The 17,910-nt window shown below is 46.6% G+C and overlaps 1 protein-coding gene across 1 annotated transcript in view; it reads left to right on the forward strand.

Moving 5' to 3' along the window:
• Positions 1-17,215, forward strand: part of LOC115206848 (roundabout homolog 1-like) — a 454,555-nt gene extending 437,340 nt beyond the window's left edge. The window contains 5 exon segments of the mRNA XM_029774026.1: positions 1,221-1,385; positions 15,171-15,446; positions 15,621-15,745; positions 15,747-15,830; positions 15,970-17,215. Coding sequence (XP_029629886.1) covers positions 1,221-1,385; positions 15,171-15,446; positions 15,621-15,745; positions 15,747-15,830; positions 15,970-15,984 — 665 coding nt within the window. The 3' untranslated portion in view covers positions 15,985-17,215.
• Positions 17,216-17,910: the final 695 nt, after the last annotated feature.

The raw sequence follows: 17,910 nt of genomic DNA on the forward strand, positions 1-17,910 counted from the left end.
GGGAGGGAGGTGCTACGCTGACATGGTATTGATATATGATGGTCATACTATGGATCATTTAGCTATTAGAGTTTTTATTTGAGGACCCCTTTAGGTATCATTTTTAGGGGGATAAAATATTGATTTTGGTCTTTACTACTAAAGCCCATGGAAATGCATTGAATTACAAATTCATAAATGGCAAAATGGACAGTCAAAAACTAAATCATAAGAAACAAGGTTTTCAAGTGTCTGTCCTAAATCTAAGAGACATTTTTAAAAATCTGAAAATATATGCAATATACTGTATATATTTATTTACACATGTTTAACCCATGTTTTTAGGTAGACACAAAACTACCTTCAAACTTCCATCATGTTTTAAAAACCCGATACCGGTTAGCTTCAGACGAGTCACTTGATGCTTGTGGGGGTCGTAGAGCAAAACGGAGAACACCATCGTGTTCGTGAGATTCTCCCCTTTCCATAGAATAGTCAGAATAGTTTGAACGCTGTTCGGACACTACAGACGTTTTCGTGAGAAGACTGATTTTCAGGACGTCTCATGATCTGACAAACACTGCGCCTTTCACCGCAGATGCGGAAGTGTGACACTGGAGGATGCGGTGGATTGAGACGCAGCCAATACAAAACAGATAACTCTAGCTTAAACAGATATCTCTAGCTTAAACTGATATCTCTATCTTAAACAGATATCTCTATCTTAAACAGATATCTCTAGCTTAAACTGATATCTCTATCTTAAACAGATATCTCTAGCTTAAACTGATACCTCTATCTTAAACAGATATCTCTATCTTAAACTGATATCTCCAGCTTAAACAGATATCTCTATCTTAAACAGATATCTCTATCTTAAACTGATATCTCCAGCTTAAACAGATATCTCTATCTTAAACTGATATCTCCAGCTTAAACAGATATCTCTATCTTAAACAGATATCTCTATCTTAAACTGATATCTCCAGCTTAAACAGATATCTCTAGCTTAAACTGACATCTCCAGCTTAAACTGATATCTCTAGTTTAAACTGATATATCCAGCTTAAATTGACAGATTTTGATGGGGACATTTTGTTTATGTAACTTAGATTGATGCACTGGTGTGTCAACCGACACTAGGGGGTTCACTTTTATGAATCTCTTATTCTGAAGCCCACTGACAGAGGGGAAACCTTTCATGGTTTCATGCACCTTACCAAATGTGTATTTTCCTTCAGGACGAAAGTATCAAATGACCCCTTCAGGTCACCGTCCTGGCAGCCCCCTGTCCACAGACAGCAACATGAGCACGGCCAACATGCAGAAGAGGCCTCCTAAGAAGCAGAAACAGCACCCTGCAGCGGGCCACCCAGGGCTCCAGCGACGAGAGGCCTTCCCTGAAGGTACAGTACGAACCACACTCTGCTCATTCATCACTAAAGTACTGTACGAGGTGGAACATCATAATGAGGACTGGAGTTGTACCATGGATCCATCTGTATTCTAGTCCCCTAATACTGTAATAACTCATAATGAGGACTGGAGTTGTACCATGGATCCATCTGTAATCTAGTCCCCTAATACTGTAATACCTCATAATGAGGACTGGAGTTGTACCATGGATCCATCTGTAATCTAGTCCCCTAATACTGTAATACCTCATAATGAGGACTGGAGTTGTACCTTGGATCCATCTGTATTCTAGTCCCCTAATACTGTAATACCTCATAATGAGGACTGGAGTTGTACCATGGACCCATCTGTATTCTAGTCCCCTAATACTGTAATACCTCATAATGAGGACTGGAGTTGTACCATGGACCCATCTGTATTCTAGTCCCCTAATACTGTCATACCTCACTACCCAGCCCCACCCATGTGATGTATGGCATGGTGCCTGCCTGAGACGGTGTCCAGGACTGAGTGTGAGGGTGTCATAAGTCAAAGCTTTTAATCATCTTCCCCTCGTGCGTGTGGCATCACTTCCAATCTGTGGTGGTGCTGAGCAGAACAGCCTGGGGTAGATGGTAGGGGTATGGAGGGGGTCTGTCTCAGGGGACTACTGTCCAGCTCCAGCCCGTTCTGCTGCTGCTGAAACTGGGATGTCTTCCACTCCAGCCAGCCACTAATGAAATTACCCCAGGTGCTCTGGCTCTTATTGAAGTGGCCCCCTGGCCTCCACTCCAGAAGCCAGGAATAAACAAAGCAGGGGCCAACTACTGAGTAACAACGCACCGCACCAGGAATATGCTTATCCTTGTCAAAGTGAAGGATGTCAATTTTAAGGGTAGTTATTGTAGCTTTATTTGTGGCCTATGTGTTAGTTTTAGTTCTGTTTCCTCTGGGATTGTGTGTGTGTGTGTGTGTGTGTGTGTGTGTGTGTGTGTGTGTGTGTGTGTGTGTGTGTGTGTGTGTGTGTGTGTGTGTGTGTGTGTGTGTGTGTGTGTGTGTGGAGCTGGCTCTCCTCTTACTGTGAGGTGTCCTTGTGTGTTGGAAGCACTTGACAGGGAGATTTAATATCCAGCCCCACTCTGAGCCAGACCAGCTATCACTGCACCAAATCCTACCCCTTCATCCCTTCATCCTGCCTTCCACCCCATCCCCTCCCTTTGAAGTAATCTCTCCATCCCTCACTCTGCTCTCTTCCAGCTCCCTCCATCTCTCCTCCCTCCCTCCTCCCTCACTCCCCCTCTTTGTTCCCTATGTGTGTCTGAGAGGAGTGAGGAGGAGAAGAGACAGACAGTTGTCCAGCCCCAGCCTGGTCTGGTCGCTGATTGTATTCCATCTGAATAGATTGATTGCACTGTAGTGGGGGGCTGGGTGAGTGATGGAGATGTGATGGGGAGGGAGAGAGATGATAGGGTAGGAGAGAGGTGATAGGGTAGGGAGAGAGATGATAGGGTAGGGAGAGAGGTGATAGGGTAGGGAGAGAGGTGATAGGGTAGGGAGAGAGGTGATAGGGTAGGGAGAGAGGTGATAGGGTAGGGAGAGAGATGATAGGGTAGGGAGAGAGGTGATAGGGTAGGGAGAGAGGTGATAGGGGAGGGAGAGAGGTGATAGGGAAGGGAGAGAGGTGATAGGGGAGGGAGAGAGGTGATAGGGGAGGGAGAGAGGTGATAGGGTAGGGAGAGAGATGATAGGGTAGGGAGAGAGGTGATAGGGTAGGGAGAGAGGTGATAGGGTAGGGAGAGAGGTGATAGGGTAGGGAGAGAGATGATAGGGTAGGGAGAGAGGTGATAGGGTAGGGAGAGAGGTGATAGGGTAGGGAGAGAGGTGATAGGGGTGGGAGAGAGGTGATAGGGGAGGGAGAGAGGTGATAGGGGAGGGAGAGAGGTGATAAGGGAGGGAGAGAGGTGATAGGGGAGGGAGAGAGGTGATAGAAGAGGGAGAGAGGTGATAGAAGAGGGAGAGAGGTGATAGGGTAGGAGAGAGGTGATAGGGTAGGGAGAGAGATGATAGGGTAGGGAGAGAGGTGATAGGGTAGGGAGAGAGGTGATAGGGAAGGGAGAGAGGTGATAGGGGAGAGAGAGAGGTGATAGGTGAGGGAGAGAGGTGATAGGGGAGGGAGAGAGGTGATAGGGGAGGGAGAGAGGTGATAGGGGAGGGAGAGAGGTGATAGGGTAGGGAGAGGTGATAGGGTAGGGAGAGAGGTGATAGGGTAGGGAGAGAGGTGATAGGGTAGGGAGAGAGACGATAGGGTAGGGAGAGAGTTGATAGGGGAGGGAGAGAGGTGATAGGGGAGGGAGAGAGGTGATAGGGGAGGGAGAGAGGTGATAGGGGAGGGAGAGAGGTGATAGAAGAGGGAGAGAGGTGATAATGGAGGGAGAGAGGTGATAGTGGAGGGAGAGAGATGAGAGGGAGGGAGAGAGGTGAGAGGTGAGAGGGGAGGAGAGAGATGAGAGGGAGGGAGAGAGGTGATGGGAGGAGAGAGATGACAGGGGTGGAGAGAGGTAATGGGAGAAGTGAGGTGATGGGGAGGATAGAGGTGATGGGGAGGAGAGAGGTGATGGGGAAGAAAGAGTTGACGGGGGAGTAGAGAGGTGACAGGGGAGGAGAGAGGTGACAGTGGTGGAGAGAGGTGATGGGGGGGAGAGGTATATAAGGAGAGAGGTATATAAGGAGAGAGGTATATAAGGAGAGAGCTGATGGGGGAGGATAGAGGTGATGGGGGATGATAGAGGTGATGGGGAGGATAGAGGTGATGGGGAGGATAGAGGTGATGGGGAGGATAGAGGTGATGGGGAGGATAGAGGTGATGGGGAGGATAGAGGTGATGGGGAGGATAGAGGTGATGGGGGAGGATAGAGGTGATGGGGGAGGATAGAGGTGATGGGGGAGGATAGAGGTGATGGGGGAGGAGAGAGGTGATGGGGGAGGAGAGAGGTGATGGGGGAGGAGAGAGGTGATGGGGAGGAGAGAGGTGATGGGGAGGAGAGAGGTGATGGGGGAGGAGAGAGGTGATGGGGGAGGAGAGAGGTGATGGGGGAGGAGAGAGGTGATGGGGGAGGAGAGAGGTGATAGGGGAGGAGAGAGGTGATGGGGGAGGAGAGAGGTGATGGGGGAGGAGAGAGGTGATGGGGGAGGAGAGAGTTGATGGGGGAGGAGAGAGTTGACGGGGAAGGAGAGAGGTGATATAAGGAGAGAGGTGATGGGGAGGAGAGAGGTGATGGGGGAGGAGAGAGGTGATGGGGGAGGAGAGAAGTGATGAGGGAGGAGAGAGGTGATGGGGGAGGAGAGAGGTTGATGTATCTTCATGTATTTATTTCCATAGTAGTATGAGGATTGGCCCCCCTGCTAGCTGTGTCCCCCTGCTCTCCATTGCATTGGACGTCAAAGCGAGAGCAGTAATCCACACAGGACAGGACAGCCATAAATACCCAGAAATAGCATTGGTTAACAGGGCAATTAAAAGACAGGGGTACAAGTGGACCAGAACCCCACTCTCCACTCCCCTTCCCCCTCTTTGATGCTCATTTAGTCCTGTTTGCTCAGTGGATGGTGAGATGACCAGGTATGAGGTTATTTCCCCATGTGGTTCACATGCTGGTCTAATGCCTGTTTTAACTTCCACACTCAAGTTAACCCTTTCCATTCCATCTTTGCTAAAATTTTAATTTAGCAAATACATGTATCCATACATCAGTATAGGCGTCCAATGTGGGAATTAAATCTACAAACCTGGTGGTGTATTCTCTTACCAACTGAGCCATCGTTGAGTCCCTCAAAAGTTGAGTCCCTCAAACTCAAAAGTTTCCAAAACTGTTAAAATAATGTCTGTGAGTATAACAGAGCTGATAAGGCAGGCGAAAACCAGAGAAAAATCCATCCAGGAAGTGGGATTTTGTTGATGTGGGTGCTTTTCAATTGAACGCCTATACAGTATCTAATGGGTTAGGACCCAGATTGCAGTTCCTATGGCTTCCACTAGATGTCAACAGTCTTTAGACATTGTTTCAGGCTTGTTTTCTGAAAAATGAGAAAGAATGAGACCTTTTGGTCAGTGGACTGAGGAAGCATGCAGTGCTGGTTTTGCACATGACCGAGTGCGTGCCCTTCGTTGTTTTTCCTTTCTATTGAATACGCTATTGTCCGGGTGAAATATTATCGATTATTTAGACAATTGACAACCTGAGGATTAATTATAAACATCGTTTGACATGTTTCAACAAACTTCACCGGTACTATTAGGATGTATTCGTCTGCGTGTTTTGACCGCCTTTGAGCCAGCGGATTACTGAACAAAACGCGCCAACAAAACTGAGTTTTTGGGATATAAAGAGGGACTTTATCGAACAAAATGAACATTCACGTTCACGAGAATTCTCCATTTTTTTCTTTCAGCCTTTGAATGAATACAACGTTGCCCGGTTGGAATATTATCGCTATTTTACGAGAAAAATTGCATAAAAATTGATTTTAAACAGCATTTGACATGCTTCTAAGTACGGTAATGGAATATTTAGAATTCTTTTGTCATAAAATGCGCTCGCGTGTCACCCTTCGGATAGTGACCTGAATGCACGAACAAAACGAAGCTATTTGAATATAACTATGGATTATTTGGAACCAAAACAACATTTGTTGTTGAAGTAGAAGTCTTGGGAGTGCATTCTGATGAAGAACAGCAAAGGTAATCCAATTCTTCTAATAGTAATTCTGAGTTTAGTGAGTCCCAAACTTGGTGGGTGCCAAAATACCTAGCTGTGATGGCCGAGCTATGTACTCAGAATATTGCAAAATGTGCTTTCGCCGAAAAGCTATTTTATAATCTGACACCGCGATTGCATAAACGAGTTCTGTATCTATAATTCTTAAAATAATTGTTATGTATTTTGTGAACGTTTATCATGAGTAATTTAGTAAATTCACCGGAAGTTTTCGGTGGGTATGCTAGTTCTGAACATCACATGCTAATGTTAAAAGCTGTTTTTTGGGTACTCTCCTGACATAATCTAATGTTTTGCTTTCGCTGTAAAGCCTTTTTGAAATAATGTGGTTAGATTAACGAGAGTCTTGTCTTTAAAATGGTGTAATATAGTCATATGTTTGAGAAATTGAAGTTATAGCATTTTGAGGTATTTGTATTTAGCGCCACGCGATTCCACTGGCTGTTGACTAGGGTGGGACGCAAGCGTCCCACCTAGCCCAGGGAAGTTAAGGAGAGGTTTATCTTTAAAATGGTGTAAAATAGTTGTATGTTTGAGAAATTTGAATTGTGACATTTTGTTGTTTTGAATTTGGCGCCCTGATATTTCACTGGCTTTTGAATAGTGTGAACCGTGGGTGGGACGGTAGCGTCCCACGCAGCCCTGAGAAGTTAAGCACCTCGGACTCAGTGACCGTCTGCACAGAGAAACTTTGTAGCAGGGCAGGGGAAAAAGAGGGAGGAGCATCGGGGCTAGATGCAATAGAAGGGGTGGGAGATGAGGAAATGTTGGACGGGCAAGGAGACATGGCTGAGTCAAATAGGAATCCTGACTTAATGAAGTGGTGATTAAAGAGCTCAGCCATGTGCTCCTTGTTAGCAACAACCACATCATCAACAGACATGGGCAGCTGTGAGGAGGAGGGTTTACTGTCCAGGTCTTTACTGTTTTACAGAGCTTCTCGGGGTTAGACCCACAGAGAGAGCTGCCCCTTATTAAAATAACTTTGGCCTTCCGGATAGCCTCAGTGTGCTTATTTCTCATTTGCCTGAATGAGAGCCAGTCAGCCTGAGTATGCATGTGCCGAGCGTTTCACCAAATGCAATTCTTGAGTTGGAGTAACTCTGCCAGATCACGGTCAAACCAGGGGCTGAACCTGTTTTTAATTATATTTTTCCTTATGGGGGCGTGTTTAACAATACCACTGAAAATATCAAAAAGAAGGGTGAAGCGTCTTCTACAGAGGGAATCAAGCTGATTCTATATCAATTTACAGAGGCCAGGTAATGAAGAAAGACTTGCTCATTAAAGTTTTTTTGCAAATCAGGACAGATCATTTCAATGAGCAGCCATTATGAACACAGGCTGTAAAACAGTGATCACTAAGGTCATTACAGAAAACACCAGACTGATACCTATCAGGATTATTTGTGAGGATAACATCAAGGAGTTTAGCTTTTTCTGAGTGTTTGGAGTCATACCTTGTGGGATTGGTAAAAATCTGAGAAAGATTTAGGGAGTCCCATTGCTTTCGGACTTGGTCAGGTGGTTTAAGCATGTCCCAGTTTAGGTCACCTAGCAGGACAAATCCAGACTTAGTGTAAGGGGTCAGGAGAGAGCTTAGGGCAGGTAGGGTACAGGCCGGTGCTGATGGAGGACGATAGCACCCAGCAACAGTCAACAAAGAGCTATTTGAAAGTTTAATGCTTAAAAACAGCAAATGAAATTGTTTGGGACAGACTTGGAGACAACCGAGCACTGAAGGTGATTCTTGGTAAAAATTGCCACTCCACAACCTTTGGAAGATCTGTCTTGCCGAAAAAGGTTATAACCAGAAACGCTAACATCAGTGGTCAAAACACTCTTTCTTTACCACATTTCAGTAATGACCAACACATCTGGATTGGAGCTGTGAACTCACACTTTCAATTGATTCATTTTAGGTAACAAGTGCAGAAAACCCAGGCTTTTACAAGAGCAGAAATCAGTGAAGCAGATATCAGAGCACAAGTCAGAATTGGGGCTAGCTACTGTAGATGGGCCAGGGTGTACATGCACATTTCCAGATATCATCAACAGTAATACAATCAGGGCACAGCAGAGGACAGGGAGAGCTCTGCAGTGTTGATTTTTTATGACATTTGAATGTGCATTAATTGGCAACAAAATCTTATTGTACAGCAATTTCATCAGGTAACATGAATTAAAAACCGGCGAGAGCTGGTTAGAATAGGATAGGGATCCAAGAGTCCATGTAACCAATAGAGAGTCGGAGTCCAGAGTGTGGGAACAAACATAGTCTGTCCCATGGTCGGGTAAACAAGCAAGTTCATAGTCAGCAAAGCACGCAGGAGTCATGAAGCAAAAAGCATAAAGCACAACAAAAGAAACGACTTGGGGATAGCCAATGTAAGCTCAGAGTAACTGGCCCCAACAGTGCGTGTGTGCTGGAGACAAGCTAAAGCTCGGAGAGAAGGGGGAGTGTGGTGAGGGTACCTGTACCAGACAAGGGGAGGCAAGACCAGGGCAGGTGGTGAGCAGATCACCAGGTGGAATCCAAGCAGCAGTGCAGCTGGCAACGGGAGTAGGTGTCACACCCACTTGGGAGAAGCTTTTTTGGGGAGGCAAATTCCTTGTAGAAAATCCCAGCTAGCTAGCTAACAAAGCTAGCAAGCCTCTGTCCACTGTTTTTTTCCATGTGGAAAAGGAGGTCGTTAGCTAGCAATATCGCTTCAGTTTCGGTGAATGGTCTTTTACAACGTCCAAACAAAATTGTAATGTGGCTGTTGTATTTTGGAGATTGCGAGGAGGATATCTTCTAATGTGATCAAAGCAACAATATTGTTTCTTATTCAGGTAATTTACAATTCAAGTGTCCTGGCTGCATATCAGTTCAAAATAGAGCTCAATCCAGGGGTACTGTATTGTAATGACCTCTGCAGAGATGGAGGGGGCTTCAAAGGCCTCTGCATTTTGTTGGGGGAGGTTGTGAAACTCTCCTGCCATTGTTGGTGTAACGAGGGTCGTATAAAGGGGACCAAGGCGCAGCGTGTAGAGTGTTCATATTTACTTTTAATGAATATACTTAAACAAAACAACTGACAACAGTTCCGTCAGGTGACAAACAGAAAACTACCCACAAAAACCCAGGAAGAAAAACCCCTACTTAAATATGATCTCTAATCAGAGGCAACGAGGATCAGCTGCCTCCAATTAGAGATCAACCCAAACAATCCCAACATAGAAATAGAAAAACTAGAACTTAAACATAGAAATAAAAAACAGAACAACCCAAAACACCCCCGTCACGCCCTGACCTACTCTACTATAGAAAATGACATCTTACTAGGATCAGGATGTGCAGTACCCCCCCCCAAAGGTGCAGACTCCGAATGCAACATAATAAAACCCAACAAAACAACCACAAAACACAAAGGGAGGGTAGGGAGGGTGACAAAAGTCTATGGCATCTCAAATGCAGTCCACATAACCTTAACTTCCAGCATAGGAGGCGGCTCCGGTTCTGGGCGTACTCCCCGCTCCACCCGCTGATCCTTCTGCTTTATTACCACCTGACCGTGGATCGTCGTCGAAGGAACCGGACTGTAGATCATTGCTGGAGGTTCCGGGCTGCGGGCCGCCGCTGGAGGCTCCGGGCTGCGGGCCGCCGCTGGAGGCTCCGGACCGCCGTTGGAGGCTCCAGGCTGCGGACCGCCGATGGAGGCTCCGAACTGGGGAGCGTAGCTGGAGGCTCCGGACTGGGGAGCGTCGCTGGAGGCTCTGAACTGATGTTAAATGGCTAGTTAGTTAGCGGTGGTGCGCGCTAATAGCATTTCAATCAGTGACGTCACTCGCTCTGAGACTTGATGTAGGGTTTCCCCTTGCAACGCTGCTTTTGTGGCGCGATGGGTAACGATGCTTCGTGGGTGTCAGTTGTTAATGTGTGCAAGGGTCCCTGGTTCGAGCCCAGGTTGGGGCGAAAAGAGGGACGGAACCTACACTGTTACATGAGGAGTGTCGCTGGAGGCTCCGGAAAGAAAAGCGTCGCCGGAGGCTCCGGACTGGGAGGCGTCATAATAGGTTCTGGACTAGTGACCATTGCTGCTGGCTTCTTACCATAGATTATCTCTACAGGTGCCGGGCCATGGTTTATCCCTACAGGCTCCGGACCATTTATAATCTCTCCAGGCTTTTTGTCAATGATTACTTCTTCAGGTTCCGGGCCATGGATTACCTCTTCAGGCTTCGTGTCATGGAATATCCCTACAGGCTCCGGGACATGGATCATCACTAGAGGCTTAGTGCCATGGATCATCTCTACAGACGTCGGACCATCGATTATCACTGGAGGCTTTGTATGTGGAGCAGGAACCGGTCTCACCGGACTGGGGAGACGCCATACTGGATTCTGGAGGCGCGCTGGAGGGAGAGCACGAGGAGCAGGCACAGGACGTACTGTGCTATGGAGGCGCACTGGAGAGAGAGTGCGAGAGGCAGGCACATGCTCACCACAAAAAGCACGGGGAATTGGCTCAGGTCCCAGTCCTGGCCTAGCCAAACTACCCGTGTGCCCCCCCAAAAAAATGTTTTCGGGCTGCCTCTCGTTCTTCACAGGTAGGCTCTGATATCGCTCGATTACCTGGCCCCAAGTCCAGTCTCTCCTCTCAATCCACTCCTGATGTGACCAGGTGTCCATTTCTGCCCGGGCATGCCGCTTGATCCAATCATGGTGGGTGGTTCTGTAACGAGGGTTGTATAAAGGGGACCAAGGCGCAGCGTGTAGAGTGCTCATATTTACTTTTAATGAATATACTTAAACAAAACGACCAACAGGTGACAAACAGAAAACTACCCACAAAAACCCAGGAAGAAAAACCCCTACTTAAATATGATCTCAAATCAGAGGCAATGAGGATGAGCTGCCTCCAATTAGAGATCAACCCAAACAATCCCAACATAGAAATAGAAAAACTAGAACTTAAACATAGAAATAGAAAACATAGAACAACCCAAAACACCCCCTGTCACGCCCTGACCTACTCTACTATAGAAAATGACATCTTACTAGGATCAGGATGTGACAGTTGGCCTCAAGGGCACCTCACACTTCACAACTCAGTGCAGCCGAATCAGTTCTGTCCTTGCAAGCCTTAACCTATCACATTGGTTAAAAAAGGTTATACATGCCAACATATTAATCAAGAATTAGACAAAGTGATCGTGTCAGGCGAAGATTATATCCAACCTTTTGACCATTGCAAAATTTGATGTACAGTAACTTTCTCTGTGGTTGTCTCACGCGTGCTATAGTGTTCACAGCTGCAGATGCCTCATCGGGATTTCTTATTCCCCATCATTTCCAACTTGGTCAATGAGCGTCATCACTATCTTTCCTTTGTGGTACTTCGATCATGGTTACCAGCTGAGATAAACGTTTATGAGTTGATTTTACTCCTGGCTCAGAGTTTGTGTGAGCAGTGTCTTAATGTCATCCTAAAACATACTCTGAGCTGTGAGTTTTTTAAGTCTTAAAAGAGGTTTTTGTCCTCACCTCCATGTGTCCATAAATCTGCCTGGCTGTCCTCTCCTCTCCTCCTCCTCCTGTAGTGGCCTATATCTCACAGACAGTGGCATTGATCTGATTCTGACTGAGGTAGGAGGCAGGGGAGACATAAAAGAAGCTGCAGACACTTTCCGCCGTATGATATCGACTGACCCAGTGTGTATTCAGGAGGTGTGTTGTGTTGTTTCTTTATTTGATTTTTATTTCACCTTTATTGAACCAGGTAGGCCAGTTGAGAACAAGTTCTCATTTACAACTGCGACCTGGCCAAGATAAAGCAAAGCAATGCAACAAAAACAACAACACAGAGTTACACATGGGATAAACAAACGTACAGTCTACAACACAATAGGAAAATCTATATACCGTGTGTGCAAATGAAGTAAGGAGGTATAAATAGGTATAAATAGGCCATAGTGGCGAAGTAATTTAAATTTAGCATTAACACAGGAGTGGTAGATGTGCAAAAGAGCATTAAAAAACTAAAACAAAAAACAAATATGGGGATGAGGTAGGTAGGTAGGTGGTAGGTTGGATGGGCTATTTACAGATGTGCTGTGTATAGCTGCAGCGATTGGTAAGCTGCTCTGACAGCCGACGCTTGAAGTTAGTGAGGGAGATATAAGAGTAGTGATGCTAGGCGGGCGGGTGCGGGCAGCGATCGGTTGAAGAGCATGCATTCAGTTTTACTAGCGTTTAAGAGCAGTTGGAGGCCACGGTAGGAGAGTTGTATGGCGTTGAAGCTCGTTTGAAGATGTGTGAATTAGACCTTCCTGATTCAACCAAAGCTCCATAGTAAAAACGCAATGGCAACACATTTAGACCCTGAGTGTGTAAAAAGTTCCTACAGTGTGTGATTCAGCTCACAGCATACACAGTGGAACAGTGGTGGAAAACATGATGGACATTGGGAAGGTGGGTGTGAGCGGCATTGGGATGTTGGGTGTAATCGGCATTGGGATGCTGGGTGTGAGCGGCGTTGGGATGCTGGGTGTAATCGGCATTGGGATGCTGGGTGTGAGCGGTGTTGGGATGGTGGGTGTGAGCGGCATTGGGATGCTGGGTGTGAGCGGCATAGGGATGCTGGGTGTGAGCAGCATTGGGAAGGTGGGTGTGAGCGGCATTGGGATGTTGGGTGTAATCGGCATTGGGATGCTGGGTGTGAGCGGCGTTGGGATGCTGGGTGTAATCGGCATTGGGATGCTGGGTGTGAGCGGTGTTGGGATGGTGGGTGTGAGCGGCATTGGGATGCTGGGTGTGAGCGGCATAGGGATGCTGGGTGTGAGCAGCATTGGGATGCTGGGTGTGAGCGGCGTTGGGATGCTGGGTGTGAGCGGTGTTGGGATGGTGGGTGTGAGCGGCATTGGGATGCTGGGTGTGAGCGGCATAGGGATGCTGGGTGTGAGCAGCATTGGGATGCTGGGTGTGAGCGGCGTTGGGATGCTGGGTGTGAGCGGTGTTGGGATGGTGGGTGTGAGCGGCGTTGGGATGCTGGGTGTGAGCGGCGTTGGGATACTGGGTGTGAGCGGCGTTGGGATGCTGGGTGTGAGCGGCATTGGGATGCTGGGTGTGAGCGGCATTGGGAAGGTGGGTGTTAGCGGCATTGGGATGCTGGATGTGAGCAGCATTGGGATGCTGGGTGTGAGCGGCATTGGGAAGGTGGGTGTTAGCGGCATTGGGATGCTGGGTGTGAGCGGCATTGGGAAGGTGGGTGTGAGCGGCGTTGGGATGGTGGGTGTGAGCGGCGGGAATGGCTGATTGCTATGTTTATTAACTTTGTTATCCTGTGTGGATTATGGGCCGTGCCGGCCGACAGAGCTGACCCATCACTCAACTGGGAGGCTGATTAAAAGATGAAAAGCCATCGATCGAAAGCAGAGCAGGCAAGGCTTTTCTCAGGCAGCGTGTTTTGCTTGGATGGGTGTGTGTGTGTGTGTGTGTGTGTGTATGTGTGTGTGTGTGTCTAGAGGTTTGAGCACTCAGGCAGCCCACCAGTCAGGCTCATATGAATAATGGCTCAAGGACAGACATCATTGATTCATCGACAGGGGAAGTGGAGCAGGTCCGAGAGCCAGCTGCTGACCGTCACGCTCCCGTCTGCTAACCCTCTCGCTCTCCTCCATCTCTCTTTCTCCTCCATCTCTCTTTCTCCTCCATCTCTCTTTCTCCTCCATCTCTCTTTCTCCTCAATCTCTCTCCTCCATCTATCCGTCTCCTCCATCTCTATCTTTCTGCTGCATCTCTCTCCTCCATCTCTCTTGCTCCTCCCTCTCTCTCTGTCCTCCATCTCTCTTCTCCATCTCTTTCTTTCTCCTCCATCTCTCTCTCTCCTCCATCTCTCTCTGTCCTTCATCTCTCTCCTCCATCTCTCTCTCTACCCATGTCTTCTTTATCTCCCACCTCTGCTTCTCCTCTGTCTCCCCTTCCTCTTCTCTCCCTTCCTCCATATTCCATTGATCCCTCTCTTCCTGCTATTCCACCTTATCTCCCCACTATCTCCCCTCTCTGTCGTCTCAGTCCAGAGTACTTCCACTTGGCCTGGCTGTGTGTACACACTATAGTCCAGAGTCCTTCCACTTCTACTTGGCCAGGCTCTGTGTACACAGTAAATTCCAGAGTACTTCCACTTGGTCAGGTTGTGTGAACATAGTACAGCTTTGTTTGGTCTCACCTTGCAGGTGCAAGATAACTGAGTGATAGTTAATGTACAGTATGTTAGCTGGTAGCTCTAATGGCTAGGCTCTAATGGCTAGTGTCTAATGGCTCTAATGGCTCTTATGGCTCTTATGGCTCTAACGGCCCCAATGGCTAGGCTCTAATGGCTAAGCTCTAATGGCTAGGCTCTAATGGCTAGGCTCTAATGGCTATGCTCTAATGGCTAGGCTCTAATGGCTAGCCTCTAATGGCTAGGCTCTAATGGCTAAGCTCTAATGGCTAGGCTCTAATGGCTAAGCTCTAATGGCTAGGCTCTAATGGCTAAGCTCTAATGGCTAGGCTCTAAGACTCTAATGGCTAAGCTCTAATGGCTAAGCTCTAATGGCTAGGCTGTAATGGTTAGGCTCTTATGGCTAGGCTCTAATGGCTAGGCTCTAATGGCTAAGCTCTAATGGCTAGGCTCTAATGGCTAAGCTTTAATGGCTAGGCTCTAATGGCTAGGCTCTAATGGCTAGGCTCTAATGGCTAAGCTCTAATGGCTAGGCTCTAATGGCTAGGCTCTAAGACTCTAATGGCTAAGCTCTAATGGCTAAGCTCTAATGGTTAGGCTGTAATGGTTAGGCTCTTATGGCTAGGCACTAATGGCTTGGCTCTTATGGCTAGGCACTAATGGCTTGGCTCTAATGGCTAGGCTCTAATGGCTAGGCTCTAATGGCTAGGCTCTAATCCAGAGCATTTTAACTCTTGTCTCTTCCATCTCACACCCTAACGTGAGTTTTGAACTGAGTATCTAATGTCCTCCTCTTCCTGTGTTTATCTTACAGATCTGCCCCCCCCTCCCATCCCCCCTCCAGCGGGGCTCAAGTCCCCCACACACCCCTCCAAGACAGCCCTGGAGACCCGGGGGGTGATGTCCCCCAAGGCAGGCGAGGGCAGGGACAGGAGAGGGGGCTCAGGAGGAGGGTACCGGCCACGGGAGGGATCGGACCCCCGTACTAGCTCCTCAGAGCGCCGGGAGACCCAGGACAGACAGAAAAACCCTCGCGCAGGGAAAGGGAACAAACAGGAGGGGGGCAGCACCAAGGCACGCCAACACCCAGGTACAGAGAACACCTAGGGACATGGAACTAATGACATTTAACCTAGCAGTATATTGTTCTTTCTGCTCTGTAGACATGCCACTCTGACAGTGCAACTTTAGATTGTGAATAGCTGTATGTATTGTGTTGAAGGACATGAGTTCTCAGTGTGTCTTCTCTCCTATTTTGTCCCAGGACCAGAGGACATCCTGCCCTACAGCCGCCCCTCCTTCCCCACGGTCCACAGTCCCCGAGACAGGGACCCCAGATCCTCCAGCTCTACGTCCTCCCGGGGCTCAGGGGGGCGGCGGAGAGGAGAGGGGGGGGGCAGGGGCCCGCAGGAACCCTAACGAGATGGGCCTCAACACCATGGGGGCCTTCCAGCCAGGAGACGATGACTTAGAGGTACAACACTTGCCGACTGGCTAAGTCAGTGTTACTGCAGATTTAGTATTGGTGGGTTACTGAGCAATGGCTTAGATTACATGCTGTGTATATATTTGTATGCTTGCTGAAACGTCTGTTGTGTTGTGTCTTTCCCCAGATGGTGGAGAGCTGAAGTACTAGACGGGATGAACAGGAAGTACTGTCCAGAATTAAGTTTCCAAGAAGAGGAATGCTGTGATCGTTCCTCTGCCTATTTTAAATATCTCAGTATCTCTTGTTTGCTGACAAATACTGTACATCAATTGTGTTTCAATACATCTGGAAAAAATACCAATTGTTTTTCTAATTTATCATTTTCTATGTCCATTTTAAAGAAGAAAAAAAATGCCAAGCAAAATACCCTGTAGGATGTAATGTTTTATTCCAAGGCAATAGGGAGTAACAGTGGACTCCAAGTACTGACACGATCAACTTGGCTTGGCTCGGCAAGCACTGTGGGAAGCCCTGCCCTTACAGCCAGGTGTCACTGTAATGAGATGAGCTACAAGCAGAGGGGTGGACTGTCTTGTAAATATACCTGTACACATAATGTCCTTTTGTATAGCGTCCATCGTGGTACTTTGTTTTCTTTGTGTTCTTTGTTTTATTTCGCAAATTATTATTTTATTATGCCAGTAAATATAATTATTTTATCGTTTTCCATCCATGTTGTAAATTGCTATATTATTTAGCCGTCCCAAGAAAGTGCCACTTTGGGATTGTTCTTCTTCTTTTTCTAATGCACTGTTATTTCTTTGTGTCGTTGTCAATGTTTGTTATTTGTTTTACTTTGGTTTTAAAAGCACAATCACTAAACTTTGTTTTAAGCCATTTTTATCTATTAACCTTTTTGTCTTACTGGAGGAATACAGGTATGACAAAAGAGTCTTGTTAATCCTGATGATGACGAAGATGATGATGATGATGTTGGTAAAGGTGATAAACTGTTTATGATGGGCGTGGATTGAAAGGAGACTTCCTGTGTCATGATTGGCTCATTTCAGATTCTGATGCTAGCTCATGTGAGGACCTTCAACACAGAGAGTTATTGTGGTTCATAGCAGCAATGTAAATGTCTTTCTGAATTGACCGTAGTTCAAGCCATTGCACATTAATTCAAACGGTGACATTGTCTACTAATGCACTTAAAAGAATGTAACATACAGAAAATGGGCGACACCTTGTGAATCTGGAGAGGCCGTAATTGGACAAGGAGAGTCTCTTTTCCAGAGAAGGGTTTGGTCGGTGGATCCCTTCTCTGAGGAGAGAGGGTTCTGTTGTTTATTCGTAGGACATCTGCAAACATTTGTTTCGTAAAGCAAAAAGATAAATAACTTTATGAATAAAAAATGTTCAAACTGTTAGCGCTCCCTCCTTTTTTTTCTGATATCAGAAGGACATGGGGGGACTGATATTTGAAGTGTGTGTGACGCCTGGGTCTGCTACTCCTAACACAAAGGCTCTTAGCTGCGCTACAGACCAAACCATATTGACTGGCAACTTTTGTGCTGTTCATTTAGCTGTTTGGATGCAGTTTAGTTGAAGGGTAGTGATCAGGCTGTGCTCTCTAAGGGACAAGAGTGTTGTTGTTCTGCGTATTGGTTGTATCTCATTAAAAAGGCTATTACTCTATTGTTAGCCCTACAGTTACATACTGATGATTCACTAATCCCAAAATGTTGTTTTCTCCCACATTATTTACCAAAAATATCCTTAAGTACCAACAACAGTCTCTTATTGTTGCTGTAAGTTGTTCATTCATTTGATTGTTATGTGTTTATCTTTTGGATGCAGCTGTTATAACTCAACAGGAGGCAGCCGACTCGATATTTGTATCATTAATTCAGCTAATACCATGAAACCAGTCATTTTGCATATTTCCCAACCTACTGTATTATTCATCAATACTGAATTCTGACTAATACCTACTGTATTATTCATCAACACTGAATTCTGACTAATACCTACTGTATTATTCATCAATACTGAATTCTGACTAAAACCTACTGTATTATTCATCAATACTGATTTCTGACTAAAACCTACTGTATTATTCATC

Source organism: Salmo trutta, chromosome 13 (genome assembly GCF_901001165.1).
Source record: "Salmo trutta chromosome 13, fSalTru1.1, whole genome shotgun sequence".
NCBI classification, from domain to species: Eukaryota; Metazoa; Chordata; class Actinopteri; order Salmoniformes; family Salmonidae; genus Salmo; species Salmo trutta.